This window comes from Watersipora subatra, chromosome 4 (genome assembly GCF_963576615.1).
Source record: "Watersipora subatra chromosome 4, tzWatSuba1.1, whole genome shotgun sequence".
Taxonomy (NCBI): Eukaryota; Metazoa; Bryozoa; class Gymnolaemata; order Cheilostomatida; family Watersiporidae; genus Watersipora; species Watersipora subatra.
Window position 1 is genome coordinate 13,666,322 of NC_088711.1, and position 22,066 is coordinate 13,688,387.

General features: G+C 35.1%; 2 protein-coding genes across 2 annotated transcripts; one reads left to right on the top strand and one right to left on the bottom strand.

Moving 5' to 3' along the window:
- The first annotated feature begins 6,947 nt into the window (after positions 1-6,947).
- On the top strand, positions 6,948-15,957 carry LOC137394992 (eukaryotic translation initiation factor 2 subunit 1-like). Its single transcript, XM_068081776.1, has 8 exons — positions 6,948-7,064; positions 10,949-11,212; positions 12,283-12,362; positions 13,011-13,159; positions 13,601-13,707; positions 13,808-13,905; positions 15,097-15,240; positions 15,610-15,957. Exons 2-8 carry the CDS (start codon positions 10,972-10,974, stop codon positions 15,772-15,774), a joined length of 984 nt encoding a protein of 327 aa, XP_067937877.1. The 5' UTR covers positions 6,948-7,064; positions 10,949-10,971; the 3' UTR covers positions 15,775-15,957.
- An 11-nt stretch (positions 15,958-15,968) lies between these two features.
- On the bottom strand, positions 15,969-21,769 carry LOC137394991 (U5 small nuclear ribonucleoprotein 40 kDa protein-like). The gene is made up of 9 exons (XM_068081774.1): positions 21,634-21,769; positions 21,041-21,170; positions 19,647-19,740; positions 18,880-19,045; positions 18,288-18,410; positions 18,057-18,177; positions 17,684-17,766; positions 16,323-16,488; positions 15,969-16,108 (listed from the first exon to the last, which is right to left on the bottom strand). Exons 1-9 carry the CDS (start codon positions 21,757-21,759, stop codon positions 16,059-16,061), a joined length of 1,059 nt encoding a protein of 352 aa, XP_067937875.1. The 5' UTR covers positions 21,760-21,769; the 3' UTR covers positions 15,969-16,058.
- Positions 21,770-22,066: the final 297 nt, after the last annotated feature.

A 22,066-nucleotide genomic window follows, 5' to 3' on the forward strand; every position in this document is an offset into this window, starting at 1 on the left:
CAATGACAATGCTGCATATGCTCTACAGATAAACCTTGGCTGTAGCTGCTCTATAATTGATAATTAATACCGTTACATAATACTATAATTATTTTAAATAAATGAGTTACAAATCACAACACTGCAGGATGCAAATTGTAAAATTAAAAAATTAAAGGTGGACTTGCAACAAAATTCATATTACAGTTATTTGGTATTAAAAAATTCACCATGTCTAACTCTGTTGTGCTGTAGGTGCCAAATATGTGAAAATGTGATTACAAGCTCTTAAAAGCTCAAAAACGAACAATTAATCACAGCCATCACGAAAATGCCGTAGGTTGGAATCACTCTCCAAAGCGGCTCAAATGGGGCGTATTACAAATGGGACCATATTATAAGTTTGTAATCATGCCAGCATACTCATTATAACTGGCAAATAGTTTCATATTATGAGATTATAGCCTGTGGTATTTTGTACACCGATCAATTTAGTCTCCCACTTATAAACATTAGCAAACTCATTAGCAAGTCAAAACCTGTATGGTGTACATGCTAATTCAGGTATACTTTCCTATTATGCCAGATCCTCACAATAAGCTTATGAAATCACAATGTAAAATAAAAAAAATAAAGTAAAATAGTTGCAACTTTCAAATCAGTTGCATAAAATATTAAGGAAAAGGACAGCAGAAACCTTAAAACAAATAAAGTAGTCGTAAATGACCAATGCAGAGGCATGCAAGTACATCAAGTACATCAGTTATGACTCGGGTGATCATGCCAGTCTTTCATTATCTTTTATGTGCAAGAATACCTAGCACGAGTGGCGCTAGACTAAACTCTATTAAAATAATCAACAACCCTAACGATTAGACAGATAAATGATTTACTTGACTACAGAATATTAGATATTTGCATAAATACTTTTATTACTCATAAGTACAGTCATACCTTGACATACGACCTTAATGCGTTCTGGGAATGAGCTCGTATATCAATGTGCTCGTATCTCAATACAATACTTCCTAGATAAAATAACTAAATACAAATTAATTCATTATCATACCATAAAAAACATCTAAAAACAGGATAATACAACAGATAAATGTGCTATTAATTGTTGTAATCAAATATCTACGCTCACAAAGTGAAACAATGATCTATTTAGTGGTTATGATCTGCAATAAAATACAACTTTACTATGTACAGTACTGTATGAAGTTCTTACTTTTGAGACAAACATAGTGGCTAACGCCGGAGTGAGAGAGACTTGATGGCAACACATTCAGTACATTAGATTTTTGTGACGCTACGTAACACAACATAAACTTACTAAAACCAAACACTTAAAAATAAGTTCTAAATTTTACTAGTCTTAACTTAAATTTTGTCATTGGCTTAATTTTTTATTATCTGTTTCAGGCTGGGCGCTTTTTGCCTTGCTTTCACTATAACTGTAAGCCAACCTTTTAAAAACTTTTTCCAAACTGATACGACAAGAAAGACTAAGCGATGGTGTTCTTGAAAGCTGCCTCTCGCATACTCGGTCATTTAAGGACCATTGAGAACCTACTCGTATGTTTGTATCTCAAAGGTTTCTCATATCTCAAAGAAGTAATTTACTCGAAACTTTGTTCGTATACTCGTGCACACTTGTATGTCGAGGTGTGACTGTAACCAGTTGAAGCCAGATTTAAGAGAATTAATGTTTACGTCTAAAATAACAAACATAATTGAAATGATTATGCTATTTTTCACCTTATGAAATATAGTCATAGCATCTCGCTAACAAATATAACATGCTTATTAGCACTTGTATTTTATTATTTACTGTAGATGTAGCAAGAAATATCAACTAAATAATTACTAATTAAATATGTCCAACTTTGATAGATAAATAACACAATACATTAGAGCTTCAACAAAATACTAGACTGCCCTTAGAACTTTTATTAAAAAATAAAATGATAAAAGTGCCGATAGCTTTGAAAAAAATTCTTCTATGAATAAAACGGTTTGAAATAAAGATAGGCAAATGGTTTAATGTTATGTTTGGCACACATTCTGAAACTGAATTTCGCCTAAGTAAAGTTCAAATCACTGAAGTGGCAGACTCATCAGATCAAATCTATCTTCAAAATTATTCAAATCAAGATAGACACTTGAATGACAAAAAAGTGAGATAACAAAATAATTTGCGGTTTAAAGCATTCTAATCACACGCTACTTTGTAACACACCATTACAATCAAGCTTATCGTCAATATAATCCTAGCTATATACACTATTGTTCATGACTAAGAGAGTTTGTAACACACCATTACAATCAAGCTTATCGTCAATATAATCCTAGCTATATACACTATTGTTCATGACTAAGAGAGTTTGTAACACACCATTACAATCAAGCTTATCGTCAATATAATCCTAGCTATATACACTATTGTACATGACTAAGAGAGTTTGTAACACACCATTACAATCAAGCTTATCGTCAATACAATCCTAGCTATATACACTATTGTACATGACTAAGAGAGTTTGTAACACACCATTACAATCAAGCTTATCGTCAATATAATCCTAGCTATATACACTATTGTACATGACTAAGAGAGTTTGTAACACACCATTACAATCAAGCTTATCGTCAATATAATCCTAGCTATATACACTATTGTACATGACTAAGAGAGTTTGTAACACACCATTACAATCAAGCTTATCGTCAATATAATCCTAGCTATATACACTATTGTACATGACTAAGAGAGTTTGTAACACACCATTACAATCAAGCTTATCGTCAATATAATCCTAGCTATATACACTATTGTTCATGACTAAGAGAGTTTGTAACACACCATTACAATCAAGCTTATCGTCAATATAATCCTAGCTATATACACTATTGTACATGACTAAGAGAGTTTGTAACACACCATTACAATCAAGCTTATCGTCAATATAATCCTAGCTATATACACTATTGTTCATGACTAAGAGAGTTTGTAACACACCATTACAATCAAGCTTATCGTCAATATAATCCTAGCTATATACACTATTGTTCATGACTAAGAGAGTTTGTAACACACCATTACAATCAAGCTTATCGTCAATATAATCCTAGCTATATACACTATTGTTCATGACTAAGAGAGTTTGTAACACACCATTACAATCAAGCTTATCGTCAATACAATCCTAGCTATATATACTATTGTTCATGACTAAGAGAGTTTGTAACACACCATTACAATCAAGCTTATCGTCAATACAATCCTAGCTATATACACTATTGTACATGACTAAGAGAGTTTGAGACTGAAAGTGCTGATGACCTATGACCAATGAAAAAAATAAATGCAAGTGAACTCACATTAGTCTATTCTTAATCCTTACTCAGTCTATTAGATGCAATTGATAAAATTGTAAAGGCAACTCGGATGGCTGCTGGAGCGACTGCTACGAACACACCGTAAGTAAAGGAATTAGCCCATAGCCAAACTATGATTTTAAAAGATACACGTAGTCCGTGGTGAGTGTTTAAATGTGCATGTAGCTTGTCCGATCTATTTTATGTAAACACCTTCGTGAATGTTACCAGTACATTTACTCAGGTGGTACAAGTTCATTTTTGTTGCATGACCCTTGGTACGACAAAGGTTTTTAAAAGTTATTCATGTTTACAGAGTAATCCTCCTTCTTTAAAGTATAACAGTTTTTGGCTACCCACTTGCTTGCATCATGTAAAATATAGTGAACAACAGAATGGACAACAGACAACAAAATGGAAGTCAAGGTCTCTACTAGCATGCTAATTACAAGAAGAATTTTTACCGCCATGCAAACATTTACATTGATTTGAATCAAAAATATTTATTTAAATTTACCATAAAAACTTCATATAAAAAATCCTGTAATTTTTGCTGAGTAAGCTAACTTGTGAAAATAAAAATTCACAGCTCTGACGAGTCTATAGATGACACTTGCAAATAAAAACACTCAAAGATGTAATGGTATTATATATGACCCACATAACTAAAAACCCTAAGTTAACTTATGATTCAATGATAAAAACACTTATAAAAGTACTAGCCGACGTTGGGATACATCGCTGTTAATATTGGTAAAACCAATGTAAACAAGGGAACTAAAATTCTGTTGTCATATAAATTTGTTTTCGTATACATTGACCTACAACTAAATGCCAATCTTAGCAACTGAATTAATACTTGAACACCATAACAATTTAATAGAATTACATTGATCAGATCCTGGGAGTGTACAAAAAGAACTTGCAATTAGAATGCATCATGAAAATCGACGAAGTTAGTGCAAAACCGTTGATTAACCAAGATTTCTTATGGAACCACTGTCCTAATTGTTTCGTCGAGATCTGCAAATATTTACACATTAGCAGATGCTTGTAACAATTTAGGTTACACAGTTTTTTTTTCATTATATTTAATTTTTGCACTAACAGTTGTTTTTGTGTAAGACTGTTTGCGTAAGTTAAATTGTGAATTGGAGTCAGCATGCTCGCTTGGCTAATTGTATTCTATTTTCAGTGTAATATTCTGGACATAAAAGATTATCTTTTAAAAGCTTCCTTTGGTGTATTTAAATAACATGGAGTGCTTGTCATTCTTTGCATCTGAACTTCAACGACGAGATTAGGTCAATTGTTGAATCTAGAAGAGACATCTTGAGAAAACAACTGTTGTCTCTCTTTAGGTGAAAGAATGTTGAATTGACAGGTAAACAGATACGGCAGTAGCCACTGCATTGACGTGACAGTTCTATTTGGACAGTTCTATGGTGGTTAGTTGATGATGACACATGAAGTGGTTAGGTACTGATCAACTCAGTGGATGCTTTGCTGTCAAGCTCTGTTAAAGCTCACCATACAAACTTAAAAAACAATGTGAAAGCGCATTTGAATAGGAGGGTTAGCAACTTACTGTGATATCAACTAGAGTTACATCAACTGGTGCAAGTTACTGTAATTCCACAAATAATGCAAATGTTAAAAGCAACTCCCCAAATCGAGTGAATTCACACAGCTTGCATGACTTGGTGTAGGCTACATATATATGACATATATGTGAAGTCTTGATCTGTCACCCTCGGGCCAATGTAAAAAAAAACTGAATGGATGACAGAAGCAATGAGTCACAATGTGGTCACAAAGAATATCAATTAAGCTACATTAAAAAATGCACGTAAACATAATTTGACAGTAGACTGGTATCCTTGGACACTAGGACTTGACTGGCTAGTCAGGGGAAGTTTTGGGTATGGTTCATTCATATACATGTACAGTATCCTCAAGGAATTTCAAGAGAGTTTCATCTTGTGCTAATTCAGGGTGAATGCAATGCAGTTGAAGCAATCCAAAAACGTGAGGAATTGCCAAACAAACTAACAATACCAATCCAAGACAAAAGGTTCACAACTATTAATCAAGATATTTCTCCAATTGATCCGACCAAACAAACTGGTCAGAAAATCTTGTGTTATTAGTAACCATACAAACACTAAGCTACTGATGTTCAATAATGCAGTCACATTTATACTTTAGGGCTCCTGGTCGAAAATACCTGCCTCAGATTAGCTCAACTCTTCTAGCATGCTCTAAGCTTTTTTAAAGACCAAACTTCTGTTATATTCAGAAAGGCAAAAAAATAGTGTTAAATTTTCAGAATCTCCAGCTACCTCAGCCTGCTTCCTCACTAACATGCCAGAGTTTGATTGTTGTACAGCTAGTTCTTTCATTTTTCCTTCTTTTATTGGAGCTTTGAATGGCAATCTTTCGGAATAACAAAAGCCTTTTAATAGCTCTGTAAAAATTCTCCTGAGACAATACAATCCAGTTTTTTATAGAACTTGGCCAAAAATGGCAATCAAAAAATTTGGGACATTGTGCACTCATTGGTTTACTGATTCTTAAATCAAAGAGAAGTAAAACTTGTAAAGGCTAGTCAGTTTTTTATTCGGCTGGTAAGTGCTCTGTTTATATTTACTTCATCACTGAAACTCTTGCACATAGATTTTGAGAGTACAAGGCAATTGTTGGTTAGCCAACCTGTGTTTGTTCCATGACTAGATACATGTATGTATATATGGTTGATCTGCCTGATCTATGCTTAAGTTAGGGCTAGGTCTTAGCTCGGCTCCTGTGGTTAGGTAGCTTGTTCCACGTTATGTAGCTTAACTTTACAGCTGCTTCAAAACTTTACCTATAATGTCTTTAGGAGCCACCATCTCTTCCATCATTCTCTCTCTTCTCTTCTAGACCCATTGATATTGACACCTTAATGCTAAGCTTGATGGTGATGACAGGTATTACACATCGATTTTAATCAGTAGTATGTGTGAAATAAAGCAATTGATATCAGCTGCTATTGTTTTTGAGTGGTGTGACAAAGATATATGTAGAAGTTATGTTATCTTTTCTCTAAGCATAGGCGAAGTTTGAGAGTTATCTTGACCTATTTTAACGAGAGTAGAAAAATCCCAAGTTCAGATTATTTAGTGTAACATAGTAATGTATTAGATAATTAGTTTTACAAAACATGCGTAGTTATCTATAACATTATTTATTCCTGTGTAAGTTATATATTGAAGCATTCCCAAAAACGCCGACACGCCCACAACGGAGATTTCCTTAAATAAGCTATAACAAAACGCAAATGAATCTGAAACACCGTACCTTCTAAAAATAAAAACAAATTAAACGTTATGTGCCATGATACAAACTGAACGCAACATTAATGCAAAAATCGAGCAAACTATCTTGTCTTAATTAAAATAATCAACAACTGGTGATAAAAGTGGAAAATGGGGCTATCAACTTTTTACATTGATGTCTAATTTACATCGATTTTGTTAACTACGATATTTTCTATTACGAAAAACTTAGAGATACAAAATTGACTGATTTTTTACTTTGTTTATGATCGTGGAGAACAAACCTTTATCCGACATTACCTTACTGTCAATTTGCTAACCGGAAAATTGCATCAGTCGATTTTTATTACACATGTGTATAGCGGTATTTTCCATTCATTTGATTAGGTAAAGCGATAGTGCCCTCCAGACACCATAGTCAGGTCTAAACTAGTCTTGCAACAGTACAAATGAATGTTCAAAAATAGTCTATGCAGTTACAAATCATTTTGCCTAACAAACATGAACATGTTTTTACGCAGTGGTGTTTTTTAATATGGAGTCCAGATATGGGAGTCGTAGGATTTATGCTGGAAACTGTTCAACCGAACGCCATTAAGTGAACATACGGACTGCATAAATTTTGATCAAGACACGAGAACTGCATAAGGTGAACGCTTGAGGTTTCGAGCATGTGAACAATGTCGCTGGTAACATGCATCAGCTCAAACTCGCGTGTCTCTGATAATTCATTGCCAATCGTGCTGTCGCGTCTATAACCAGAAGGGACCTGATTGGACTTTCATATCCAAAATACTAAAAAACACTATACTTTCATGAAACAGCAATAAGCGAACACTGCTTTCTACTTGTTCCCACATTCATGTACAAATAAATTTCGACAGTTTTTACAGATCTCTTTGCTATGCTGTTAAACTTATATTTCATGGTAAATAAACTGAACTATTGTAGATAAACTGAGTTCGTTACATTCAAATCAACCAATATCGTTGCCTTGCACGTTGCTTCATATCATCTCGAAAGTGTTCATTGGTGACGTTTGCTTGCAGTTTTCTTAATTAGAGCTGCATTTATTTATATAGTTCAGAATATCCTGGTTTGCTGTTCTCATCTCTATTGAAGGTAGATATACTTCTTTCTCGTGGAATGAAAGATATAGCGTAGGAAATAAACTTACTGCATTTTAACAACTTCTCTTCCAGCTAGTATAATACAATGAGGTTTTATCTCTGGGAAGATTTTGACCTTCATGTGACCAATGCTCTCATTTTTTGAGATGTTGTAGCACAACACGATCTGTTACAATTGCATTCAACAGCTTTGGCCAGGCTGTAGTCAATACAAATGCGCTATTAAACAACATTGTAGCAACTCTTCATCACAAACTTGCTTAATTGCATTAGTTTTTCTTAATATATCAGCTAAACTGGTTTAATTGCCGGGGTTGTGGAAAATCTCATCAATTTCAATTTAAGGTTTAGTATAATCATTGATAATTAAGACGAAAATTTTCAAAACCTTTTTTTTTAGTTTGCTGCTAACTAGAAATGGCTAGTTACTGTGCAATGTCTGATACTTTTTTCCTATCATAGCATACTTCCTGTCATTTTCGTTCTTCTCTCAAAACCATACATACACATTGCCACTTGCTGTTGTTAGAGCTTGAGCCATGCAGCACCCATAGCTGACAATATTGCATCTGCCAAGATTCGATGTTTTCTGTTGACAGCAAAAGTGTTTAGCACTGTTGCTTTCTTCAGCTTGTATTGAATTTTTTTCTTGAGGTTTTATGAAACCATGGAGAAGTAGAACAATCTGTTAACACCCTTATGCAGTAGTTATTCTAAGTAGATGTTTGACTGTATATGTATTTAATCAAAAAGTATATTGTATTTTAAAAGTACACATAGCTGAAAGTGTTAATGTCATGTAATATTAAATGCATATAGCGGCTCAATAAGATGGAATTGAGGCTTTTGAGGGTCATGTGACAAACGAAATGACCCGCTCTATGTTAAAATTTGAATTGTTCGTAACAACCTGATTGTTTGTTAATTATATTATTGAAACAGAAATTTTGAGTAGAATAGTTTTTTATTGAAGCTACACAAAATGGTTTGTTGTTCAGGGAATACAGTAGTACTGATGATAGGTTCTTAGAAGTGAAAGCTTTCAGTGTTATGCAAATTTTTTGTAATTCTATTTTGTTTTACTAAAGACATTAGAGAATACTCTAAGGAAGCTCATAAAGCCTACGTTTCCTCAGGTTTAGCCTATGAAATTCTTCAATCAGATCTTTCCTACTCTAAGCTCACCTAAAAACATATATTTAAAATATTTGTCCTGGCAGAAAAAGTTTAACTGTTTCAGCAGTGCCTCTCACACTTCAAAAGATATGATAAATAGACCAAGACCAATAGTCAAGCAGACCAAGACCAATGCATTGTATAGTTTGCCTACGTTTTATATGAATATGAAAACCGTCTAGTAATCCAAGTGCTCAAACACTTGAGTAGTACCGGCAAGTCTTCATACCTTTCATTGCATCAAACAATAATAACAAATCAAGTCGCTATGAATGGTGTTAACCAACCAGAACTAAGTGAAAAGCCAAAATATTTAACAGCAAGTGAAATGAATGCCTTGTGTCTTTTTTGTCGCTCGGCGCTTGTCATCTGAGAGTTTGACCTAACTGTGGCCTTTTGTTCAGCTTTCAAACATGGCCATTTCTCCCAAAATAAATTCAAGTTTCACTAGCTGTAGTTTCAATTTTTAAGATTTGTTATCAACATTAATTACTGCAAACTGTTGAAAAAGATAAATATGTACAAACAGTTGCCAAAGTTGAGACAAATTCTATCTTCCACTATGGCAATACTGCAACCAATATACTACAACTAATATATACTATAGCTAATATACTACAGTCAAATATACTACAGCTAATATACTACAACCAATATGCTACAACCAATACTACATACATGTACTTCAACCAATATAGTAGAAGCCATTAACTTGTTCAGTTTAGGACTACTTCCTTAGTTGCCTTATGTCCTAGATCTTGCTCTACCTGGATTTCACTTGTTTGCATCTTTATAGAGAAATTTGAGAAAAATTACTCGATTTTTCATTACCATTTCACCATGTTTTACTACATCAAATCTTTGCCAGCAATAGAATATGATTGATTGTCCATCATATGCCAGTCACCATCGGATACTCCTTTTTTAAGCCTGTTGTGTTCAAGTCACATCGACGACGAAATTTGATAGGTGTGGATGACTCCTATATGTATGAAGAAATTTGTATTGAGTTCATCAAGCGATGTTTGATTTTAACAATGGCTTGTTTTACTCCTTTTGTGCATGTAATCACACTTCCTACTTAAACCATAACTGTCACGTACAACCTTTAACATATTTTCTAAGTAAATCAAACACGCTGATTCCGATTTTGTACTCAAAATAAAGATTGGTCCACTAACTTTCAGAGTATTGAGGGCTTTTTTACAGCATTTTAATATCCGTCTTGAAAACAACACAATCGGCATAACAAGCTCCGCCCATAAATATGTGACGAAACCTAGCTTTTTCAGGAACCAAAGTTAGGGACGTTTAGTTCGATTTAGAATAATAGATGGTGTCGTAAATCGCGTTATTAAATAAATCCAGCCTGTAAAAAAGCTTTCAATAACCTGAAAGTTAGTGGACCAATCTTTATTTTGAGTACAAAATCGGAATCAGCATGTCTGATTTACCTAGTAAATACGATAAAAGTTGTACATGACAGTTATGGTTTAAATATACCACAGTACAATTAGCCCAACAAAACCCCAGAAAATCGGCAAAACAAAAATCACTACATTTGTATGCCTAGTTTCCTTGTAATATGCTAATAGGGGTTTAACAGTAAAATGTTAGTTTCATTCGTTGGTTGGTTTTCTTAGGTGTTGGTGCAGCATTATTCCAATTGTATAAGTTTTATAATGAAATCGCACAGGTACATGTTTTACAACATCTGTTCTCTTTGTTGACGTTTTGTTAACCAAGTTTGAGCTTCTGGTGCAAACACAATGATCAGCATGTGGTCATGAAATCCAGCAGTGAAATGCGAAATTTTTCTGTTTGTGTTTACATTACCGCAAGTTTTTTACAAACTACATTTTTGTTGATATTCCTATCAGTTGGTTACATAGTTGTGAAGATATGTTCATGGTCATTACATACCCCCAACACATGTTATCTGAAACACTGCACTTATGCTTTTAGGTTAGGTACACATCATTTCCAAAATGGCCAAACTCTCTTGTCGGTTTTATCAACACAAATTTCCTGAGCAAGATGATGTCGTGATGGTAAAGGTGCGAGACATAGCTGAGATGGGAGCCTATGTGCATTTGTTAGAGTACAATAATATTGAAGGCATGGTACTACTCAGTGAATTGTCTAGAAGGCGTATTAGGTCCATCAACAAGCTCATTCGGATTGGCAGAGATGAATGTGTCGTGGTGATTCGGGTCGACAAAGACAAGGGTATTTAGCTACTCTACAAATTGTTTAAAGGTTGACTTGCAACAAAGTTCACATTACAGTTATTTGGTATCAAAATATTCACCATGTCTTACTCTGTTGTGTTGTAGGTGCCAAATATGTGGAAATGTGATTACAAGCTCTTAAAAGCTCAAAAACGAAAAGCCGCCGTAGATTGGAATCTCTTTACTTCTCTGACATAGTCATGAAATTTGGTTATTGTCTTGTCACGTGATGTTCTCACGTGAATTGAAAGGGCAATAAAAAGCTCAATATAAAACTTATCGTAGCACTAGTTTATGACAAACACTTCAGGTTTTACCGAAGATCCCGTATCAAATATAGATGCTCGCTACTTTACAGTTTTGTTTCGGTTTGGTCTAATCGGCAAGTAGTAATCTGATCATGTGACCCAATACTTCGCAAATAATTTCTGCAGCACCTTTCGATTATCACAAGTGATCAACAGGCTCGTCATGATTATCAGACAATGATATGTACTCCTTCAAGCTAAGGCTAAAAAGTAAACGAATTTTTACGGTTAGTTTTAAGATATCACTGATAAAAGTGACAGCATTACAATGGCGAAATTACAAATGCGTGAAGTATATTTGTGAAAGTATTTCGACGAATAAGGTTGCATAAAAGTGTAAATAGAAACCATCTACCACAGCTACGTCACATTTGAGCCGTTTTGAAAAGAGAATCCAAACTATGGCGGTCTCATGTGGCTGCGATTAACTGTTCGTTTTTGAGCTTTTAAGAGCTTGTAATCACATTTCCACATATTTTGTACCTACAACACAACAGAGTAAGACATGGTAAATCTTTTCATATCAAATAACTGTAATGTGAATTTTGTTGCAAGTCAACGTTTAACAATTATTGACTTGTGCGATTCAACACTTTTTATCCCATCTCATTGCTAATCTAATGAAGTCCTGACCTAATGAAAAACAGCATCAGCGCTTTCTCATCTGTAAGTAATAGTAAAATTTAAGAATGTTTTGTTTTTATATGTTAGTTTAAGTACCATAATAAGCTACAAACAGAGCATCTATTGTTGCTTTCAGGTTATATTGATTTATCAAAACGTCGAGTCGGCCAGGAAGATATTGTGAAGTGCACAGAAAAGTTCTCTAACGCCAAACATGTAAGTGCAGCATGTTTAAGTATATTCAGCTTATCTAGGTTTTTTGTAAGTACAGCAGATCTACGGACATGTAAATATAGTGTATCCAGGCTTATAAGTATAGTTCATCTATGAGTGTATGTATAGTATATCTAGGTATTGTAAGTACAGTGTATCCAGGTTTGTAAGTATAGTTCATCTATGAGTGTATGTATAGTATATCTAGGCATTGTAAGTACAGTGTATCCAGGCTTGTAAGTATAGTTCATCTATGTGTGTATGTATAGTATATCTAGGCATTGTAAGTACAGTGTATCCAGGCTTGTAAGTATAGTTCATCTATGTGTGTATGTACAGTATATCTAGGTATTGTAAGTACAGTGCGTTTGGTGTATTTAGGCATGTTTGTACTGTGTATCTAGCGTGCGTGCGTGTGTGTGTGTTGCAGTGGGTATATGTCCAAGAGTGCAGTGTATCTATATGTATATGCCTAGAATATTTAGGCATATACGTACAGTGTGTCTACGTATATATGTACAGTGTATTCAGGCATACATGTACAGTGTATCTAGGCAAGAATGTGTGACGAAACTACTGAGATAGCAGAATATTCAACTATCTTAGTGGTTGTCACACAATTATATATGTACATTGAATTGTCATTATTAGGTGAACAGTATACTCCGACACGTAGCTGAGCTCCTAGATTATACAACCAATGAGCAGCTAGAAGAACTCTATGAAAAGACAGCTTGGTTTTTTGATAGGAAATATGGCAAGACCGGTGCATCATTTGAGGCCTTCAAGCATGCTGTGCTGTAAGTACAACTGAACTTGATAGTTTTTTTTCCCAGACCTTGTGGTTTAGCTAAGGTGTGGTTACACGGAGCGGTTGATGTTTTAGCTATGCTAATATCCCAGCTGTAAAAGGTTGCTGTGTTCGCTGATGTTTATTCACTGATGTTTTATATAAAAAGGTGATTTCTCCCTGACACTGCCGCTTCTGACTGTATATATCAGTCAATGCAATCACACTGCTCAGTGTCCTTGAGAAGGAGCTCAGTGTCCTTGAGAAGGATGAAAAGTTTTTTTACCTATGTGGCAAAAGCTGTTGAGTTGTCTTGAATATTTTTGATGTATTTATCTGTCTTGCGTTGTTCTCATGATTTTTGTCTAGACTTGTCGACTCAGTGGAACCGTGTCATGTTGTTTATTGTAAATACAATTGCCGCTAAGTTTTATTAAAATTATGGTTACAGGGAGCCTGAGATCCTAGACGAATGTGACATTGATTCTGACACCAAAGAATGCCTTTTGGCTGATATTAAAAGAAGATTAACACCGCAAGCTGTCAAGATTCGCACCGGTTTGTTATGTTATATTTGTTATGTTTATAGTTGTTAGAATAGTAGGTTTAGTAGGTTGTTGTGTACTTTTTCGTAGTGACATTTCAAATCTGCTTGCAGACGTAGAGGTCGCCTGTTACCACTATGATGGAATTGATGCTGTAAAGACGGCTCTCAAAGCTGGTTTGACTGTTTCAACAGAAGATATGCCTATTAAAGTAAGTTCTTCTGGTCATTAGAAGACGAATATAAATCTATCTGCGATACATGTTCACAAATACGATTATTACATGTATGTTATGAGCTGAGCAGTAACCTTAGATGAAATATCTCAGAATTGAACTCAGGTTTTTATCGTCATACTAGTCTGTTTTTCGCAGTAAGTCTATGATTACTATTCACTTTTCTTCTATGAATCTGTTCCAAGTTATTATTGTTTCCTATTGCATATTCTCCTTTGAGCTGGTATTGGTTTTATAACTGCCTTTGCTTTGTATAAGTAAGCTAACACTATAGACTCTTAAGCTATAGGCTAACGTATAGCTTAGGAGGCTCATCACTCATGATCTACCCTGATCTTTGTAGAGAAGGTCATTCTTGCTATTTTTGACAAATTTTAGATATGAGCATATAAGACAGCTCTAAATGCGGCAGCTAGGTGGCCGAGTATGAGTCACTTGGTTTTTTTCGTTTGTCCGATTTGAAAAAGTTTTAAAAAAGGTCGGCTAAAAGTGAAGGTGAAAGTCAGTTGAAAGTTAAGGTTAAAAGAGTCGGAAGAAAAATAAAAAGCTGAAAAGGAAAACAAACTTAGAAACAAGTTTAGTGTAAGATTAAAACTTACTTTTAAGTGTGCGTATAGTATGCTAAATTAATTCAAAGTTAAATTTAAAGTTTATGTTTATTGTCAAATGAGTGTAGCATACCGAACATCAAGTCTCCATTTCACATCACCGTTAGCCGCCACCGTCTGTCTCAAAGGTAAGAACTTCATACAGTGCTGCACGTAATAATGTCACGTTTTATTACAGCCCATAATCACTAGATATGTACTTGTTACTTGTAAGTTTAGGTGGAGAATTAGAATAATTAAAAGCATGTTTTTCATTGTAATATTATATTTTTAGCTGCTTTTCAGAGGGTGGGAACGGATTAATATGTATTTAGTTATTTTGTATAGGAAAATCTCATTTAAAATACAAGTGAATTGACATACTGCTCGGTTCAGGAACGCATTATGCTCGTATCTCAAGGTATTTCTGTAGTCGCTATTTACATTTTTTAAGGTGGATATTTAATCGCCAATGCGGGCATAACATGATCTCTATCTGTTGTTTCTTGGTCCTCCAACTTGTATGTGCACTACCAACCACACTTTACCAACCGCACTTCCAACGCATTGTTTAATGCAGATTAACCTTATTGCCCCACCAACATATGTAATGACTACGACTACGCTGGAGAAAGAAGGTGGAATATCAGCTCTCAAGCAGGCTAATGAACTTATCAAATCAGCTATCGAAGCAGCCCGGGGCACTTTCAAAATAAAAATGGAGGTTAGTTGTCACCAAGTGATGTCAGCAGTTACACTTGAAATGTTCATAGCTTAATGCCTCTCTGTTTGTAGCATAGGAGGTAGTTACCTAATCCTTAGATATTTCATCACTTGCTGAATTGTTCCAACAATAGCTGTTAAAGATAGACAAATCCTGGAACCTTTTAAATGGAATGGTTGTGTTATTGCTAGTTCATTCACAACATGCGCATGAAGTATAAAATTAAAAAAGATACAGCTGGTAAACAAGGCATAGCTGTTTGCTAAATCATATAGCTTAGTTTGGGGGTTTTTATCTTATGACTTATGGGTCTACTAAGTTTGTGTTGAACCTTTCATGAATGCCACTGCGATTCTATAAATTGTTTAGCCACGAGTTGTATCAGATCTGGAGGACATGGAGCTGAAGCGGCAGCTGGCAGAGTTGGAGGAGGCAAATAAGGAGGTGGATGGAGATGATGACGACGAGGATGATGAAGATGAAGAGGAGAGTGAAGAAGAGGAGGGAGGAGATGGGGATGAAGGGGTTGAATGAACTGCGGTTCTTCTCAATCATAAAGAATTATTTGTTGAGAAGTTGTCCATGTTTTGTACAGAATAAAAACATGTTACATAATATTGATACATATAGGTCTACCTCCTTTATACAAAATTTACACAATACATATATGTACATGTTTTATGGGTTGACCAAACAATATAAACATGTAATCGCAAATCAGTGTATTGTATCTAATAGCAGCCGATATAAAGCTGGTCTTTTGGCAACGCTTCTGTCAGTTAAAATTATTCTTTAGAGAATGCATGTCTGTGCGTCTGCTATTCTATCTCACCCAGATATATCTGCTTGTCGCTTGATCCTGACATAACTGCAAACAAAAATAAACCATCTGGTACAATTTTAAACAAAAGACTTGTCTAAAGATGCTAGGCTTGCTAATCTCGTGTCTCGACTACATACTACCTGTCGACCCATCACTAATGACTTGTTTATGTAACCCTGGGTACAAGAACGCTCAAGTGTAAAGTAGTATGTAAATGTACTGTCAAGGCCTGTAATGAATTCTAGTTGAAGAATAATACCTATTGGTTCCGTTGGGTGGAAGTCAACGTCATTCACTGAGCCCTCGTGGCCTGGTAATTTATAGAGGACCCGGCGAGTGGTTGTGTCCCACACATAGACATACCGATCCCCTGATCCTGCAGAAACTTTAGAACCATCTGGAGACCAGGCACAGCGCAGTAAATTCTACAATGATAAAAACTGATTCACTGAAGTGTACAAACTGGCCGAAATTCAACAGGCCAGTTTGTACTAGCCTGCTAAATAATGACCGCATAACCGTTAAGCATCTCAGGACGCTCAACATCTTGAGCAGTGAGAATATGGAATGAGATGTTCAGTTTTGGGGATAGTATCTAGAAAGGCTATTAGGGAATAGCAAATTTATTTAACTTTCAAATTGAAATAACCGCAAAAAATGACTATTACAAAACACTCAACTATATATAACATCAAATGCCACTGACACTAAATCACTAACAATTAAGGACAGAAATAGATTAATGGCCACATAAAATGCATTTGGTGGTATCTTACTTGATAAATCCACTTAGTTTCAACGTAACAATCAACTGAAATTAATGAATTTTTGTTCTCTGATGACCTTTAGTGACTATAGAATTTTGCCTGGAGTTATTAGGTATACAACTAAAGTTTAACTTATGATCACGTCTACGGTTTTTGACATGTTAAATAAGATTTGAACAAATATTTGTATCGACATGAAATAATTTTCAATATAAGGCATCCCATTTTTCTCAAAACATTACAGTTTTGCACGTGAATGTAAAAATCTGAAAAAAATAAAATACAAAAAATTAATGACATTGTAAATTACATTTTATATCTAATGTATGTTAAAGCAATGATATACAGCCCCCTGTGTGGGGGCTGTATATCATTAGTTAAAGTAAGTAACGTCACATATTTATGATATTAGCTCTACCACTGAACCTACATAATACGAAGCCTACAGTTTTATACACGTGTCTCTAAGGTAAAGGAACAATAGAAACCTTTTGATTAATTACTACTTTATTTTTACATATTTGTTTTTACACTTAGTTGCTGACAATTTTATGGTTTTTCATTTTAATGTTATACGTACCTACACTTGAAGTAATTACCATTTTTTTAGTTCTGACACAAACTAATAAAAACACCATGTGTTCTTATAAAATATCCGCTTCAACATACAAACATTCAGCTCTTACAAGCAAATATTCAAAGAGCTATATGAAGATATATGAAGCAAATTACTTCATATTTCAAGGTTCGACTGTACAGACTCTTGTATATAGTACACTCGGTACAAGTACTGACCTTGAAGTTTATGTTAGTAGACATAACTAATTCGTATATTTAGAGCTGACTATCATACCTTTTCAAATGAATGCTTATGTCCAGTAAAGACTTTGGCACAGCGTTCTTGAGGAGCAAAGGGTCGTACGTCCCAGCATCGAACTTCAAACATATAGATACACCGCAATAAGACTGCATCAAAAAAGCTGCTTATGAGACTAGTAAAGAACCTCAATATCTACAGCCTGATTAAATGAGTGGTAAGATACCTGAAAACTCTCAAAAACATGGTGATCAGCTCTTAGGATCTGAACTATATCGGGAATTTCTACCAGTGGGTTAGCAGTTAACATTAAAAAGCAGACAACTCCTGATGGAGAGGTAGAAGAACAAAACGAAACCAAATGTATGATGTAGTGGAGACTAGCTAAGAATTGAAGCTGTAGCCTCACCTGAATTGTCCATTCCATTGGAGAGAAGGTAGGAGCCGTCAGGTGAGAGGGACAACCCAGTAACGGTGTCAGTGTGGCCTCTCATTTTATAAACTACTGCATTCTTCCGCAGGTCCCAAACCTTGTCAAAGATTAGCAAGTGTGCGATTAGACAATGTATGAAATTTTGTAGCACAGCAACATAAGTAACTATGAAAATATATACCATTCGAATGCAACTTATGCGCATACCTTGATATCGTTGTCTATTCCACCAGAAAATATCTGTTCTGCAGTGTCACTGAAGCAAACGGAAGTGACTTGATATGTGGCTTGAAATGTGTTGACAGGTGCCCTTTGACGAGCGTCCCACACCTGAGAGAATGAGAGACAAGCTAATATGAAAATGCCTTATCAAATGTAAGGCTACAGCGTCTGCACCTTGAGGCTAGTTCGAATAACAATGAAAGCAATAAAAATGAATATATGCTCCTTTGTTTAGACATAATTTTTATCATTGAATACGTAAAAAATACTTTCATCAGATTAGAGCCATCGGCGTTTTACTAAACATGTCCAAATAAGGCAACCCTCCAATCACCAAACTAAGAAGCAAGGTAATGTATGCTCAGTAACTAGGACCCTATAGTTTGTGTTCATATGAACTCTTGCACAAGCTGGCAAACTTAACTGAAATAGTTTACGCCGAAGTTTAGTATTGACTTGACCAAAAAATCAGCAACCAGTTTATATGTAAACTCTGATGACCAATTACTTATACCTGTACATGGAAGTATAACCACTGCTGGTGGTCTACTTCCTCGCCAAGTACTAGACCCCCTACCTTGACTGTACCATCATCACTTCCACTACAGAGCATCTGAGGCCCGCGTCTAGCGCAGCTCACGCTGTTCACAAATGCTTGGTGACCTTTGAACCTCTTTATCCTTTCGCAGCTCTCCAAGTCCCATTTGGCGACTGTTTTGTCAGTAGAGCAGGTGTATAGATGACTGTAGGAGTAATAAAAATGACAATCTAGTCGCTGCACATATCCTCGGAATAAATTGTGAAAACCCAACATTAGGGAAATAACTTCTAAAGATACTGGATTCTGTCACGCTTACAAATACTGACAGACCAAACAACCCTGAAAGGATGTTACAAACTTTCACAGGTCGAACCTGCATTCAGCCAGATAGTTGCCGCTAACTACAAAATTGCCCCAAATATAACCGTAATGAGCTTAGAATTGTTAGAGCCAAGGCTACTTTGATATCTGAAGTAGCATCAGATGCAAGGAAATCATGGAAGTCAAAGAACATTATGGAAACTGAGCACCCAGTATGTATAAAGTCACAGTTGATATGAATAGAGATCCCTTTATTTACACAGCTAGCAAGTAGGTTACACCCAATGATAAGGAATTCGCAATGCCTCAACTCTATTTGATCAATACGAGTCACCTGACCATCTGATGTCAGAGGAGATTTTAAACACGAGGGAGAAGAAAAACCTACAAACCCTCAACACAACTTGGAAATTTGGTGACAAATACACGTTGAGAAACTCACAAAACCGAACACCGGCATATAGGTATGTGGATTGACTAACCTGTCATCCGTCGAATATTGAAGTTCAAGAACTGCACCCGAGTGACCTTTCATTGACATCCAGTTTTCACATTCTCCATAGACATTCCACAACACTGAAAAGACATAATATTAAAGTATATAGAATAAGACTTTCAACATTCAATGTGAGAAAAAGTTAAACACAAATGTCCGCTATATTTCAATTCCGATATTAATGTCAACACTGCCTGTCTCAATAATCAAACATGTTGCATGTCCATTCCAATCAATCATACACAACTGATATATGAATACTGATACATGAACATGATATACGAATGTATGATCATTTCTAAATAAGAATTTTTTGAAGCACAACCTGAAAACTAGTAAAGGCCCGTGCACACTATCATTCCAATCGACGTTTAGCTATGCGATGGACTGCAACGACTAGCTACTATGACATCATTTTGTGATGAGCGGCCAACATACTCATTGCTAGCGACGATGCGATGAACTTTCACAGTGTTGAATCTTGACACCAATGATCGCAACTGTTAGCATCTCGATTGGCTGTTTGTTGACGGCATCCAGTCCAATTTCAGCAGTTGTGACGATCGATGTCAATGACATTCGGCAGCCGAAGAACTACGCTCATGATGAATTAATCAGATAATTAAAAGATAACAAAAAGACTTGCGATATCAAGAATGCAAATTCGTAATTTCTATTGGTTGTTGGTTAGCAGTCGTATCGATTGACCAGTATCATTAGCTGTTGATCAGTTATTTGCTCATAGTGTGTAGACCTTATCATTGGTGATGATGTCAGAACAGCTAATTATTAGGGTCCATCGCAGAGCTAAAGGTTGATTTGAGCGATAGTGTACACAGGCCTATCTATTTCAACAATTATTTAACTCCCAGCGTATGAATACTGAAGTTTCTCAAATCAATGTAGGAATGTAAATCTACATATACGCACATGGGTCTTCAGAAATCTTGTTTCAAATAATAGTTTGTTTGGTGAATCTTTTAAACAGTGCTTCCTACCTTCTTTTTATCGTACAAAGAGATGCGTAGACATCTTCAAGTTAACTCTTTAAAAAACTTCCCAAAGCATCTTTTGAGAAGATGAAAGTGAAAGTGAGACCAAAAAAGGTTAGAATTGAAAGAGGAGAACCTAATGTGATTATCACAAGACAAAAGCAAAAATATGTACGGTATTTTGAGCTATAAAATAAATTACATCAAATATAATGTACGCTTGTAAGAATCTTTGCTCCAACATATGATGGTCTCAACATACAAAGTGAACATTAGAACAGAGTAACTTGGTATGTTGAAGTTTGACTCTAAAATATATATATGCCCATGCCAATATCACAACAACCAGATCAACATACTTCCGTAGCACAAAACTTTGCATACTTACATATCTGTCGGTCAAAGCCGCTTGATGCTATAAACTGTCCATCATGTGAAAATTTGCAACAAAATATATCTCCTTCGTGCCCTGTCAATAGCATTATAGGTGCGAGCAAACTGCTCGTTCTCTTAACTCCCTGAAAAAGCACCAAATTGAGCCTGAGTGATTTCTGCGCAAATATATAAATAGTTGTTTAAAGTTTCTTCCATAAATAGACATTATGATGGTCCTATATTATACTACATATTATTATATTATCTTATTATTATACTCGCATTATTATTATCTAATAATATATATTATAAATTATATCATACAATTTATACATGTATCTACTTATTTCATTATTATATCATATAATATATTATCCTATTATTATACAATTACGATTATCATTGGCTGAGTAGTCAAAACAAACAGATGTGAGTGAACTTGAATATATCGCTAAATGTCTAATTAGCTATACGAATATTCAATTGTCTATATTTTAACCTAAATTATATTTACTAAGATTGTATGTTGACTTCCACTCACTGAACACAGTTACAAGACAGACAGCTAGTTTATTCTAAAATGATGGAGTGAATCTACAATCTTACAGCTGTCATCAACTGTTTTTTTGTTTCTGATGTTAAGCCAACAAGCTGTTGGTCATTGCGTGGGGCCTTCGGTGGCGCCATCGGCACCAGAGATCCTTCCTCGGCTTTTCTTTTTGTTGCTTCCATCTACAACATAACATAGAAGACTTTCTAAAGAATGATGATTACAATGCAGTAATATTGATGTTTCGAAACGATCATTATGCAAAAATGATCATTCAAAAAGCGCTACTTGTTTAGAAAAGTGTTTACTTTCATAAACAGATATATATTGACAGTATTGAGCCTACAAACTTGTAAAAGAAAAGATTTTGCATATTCTTTATTTCCCTTTTCTGATACCAAGGATATTCATTATCAGGTGACTCCTACTCTACCACACCAACTCCTCATCACTTTTCATTGTAAAATAATTTTGTTACTATCAACCTCT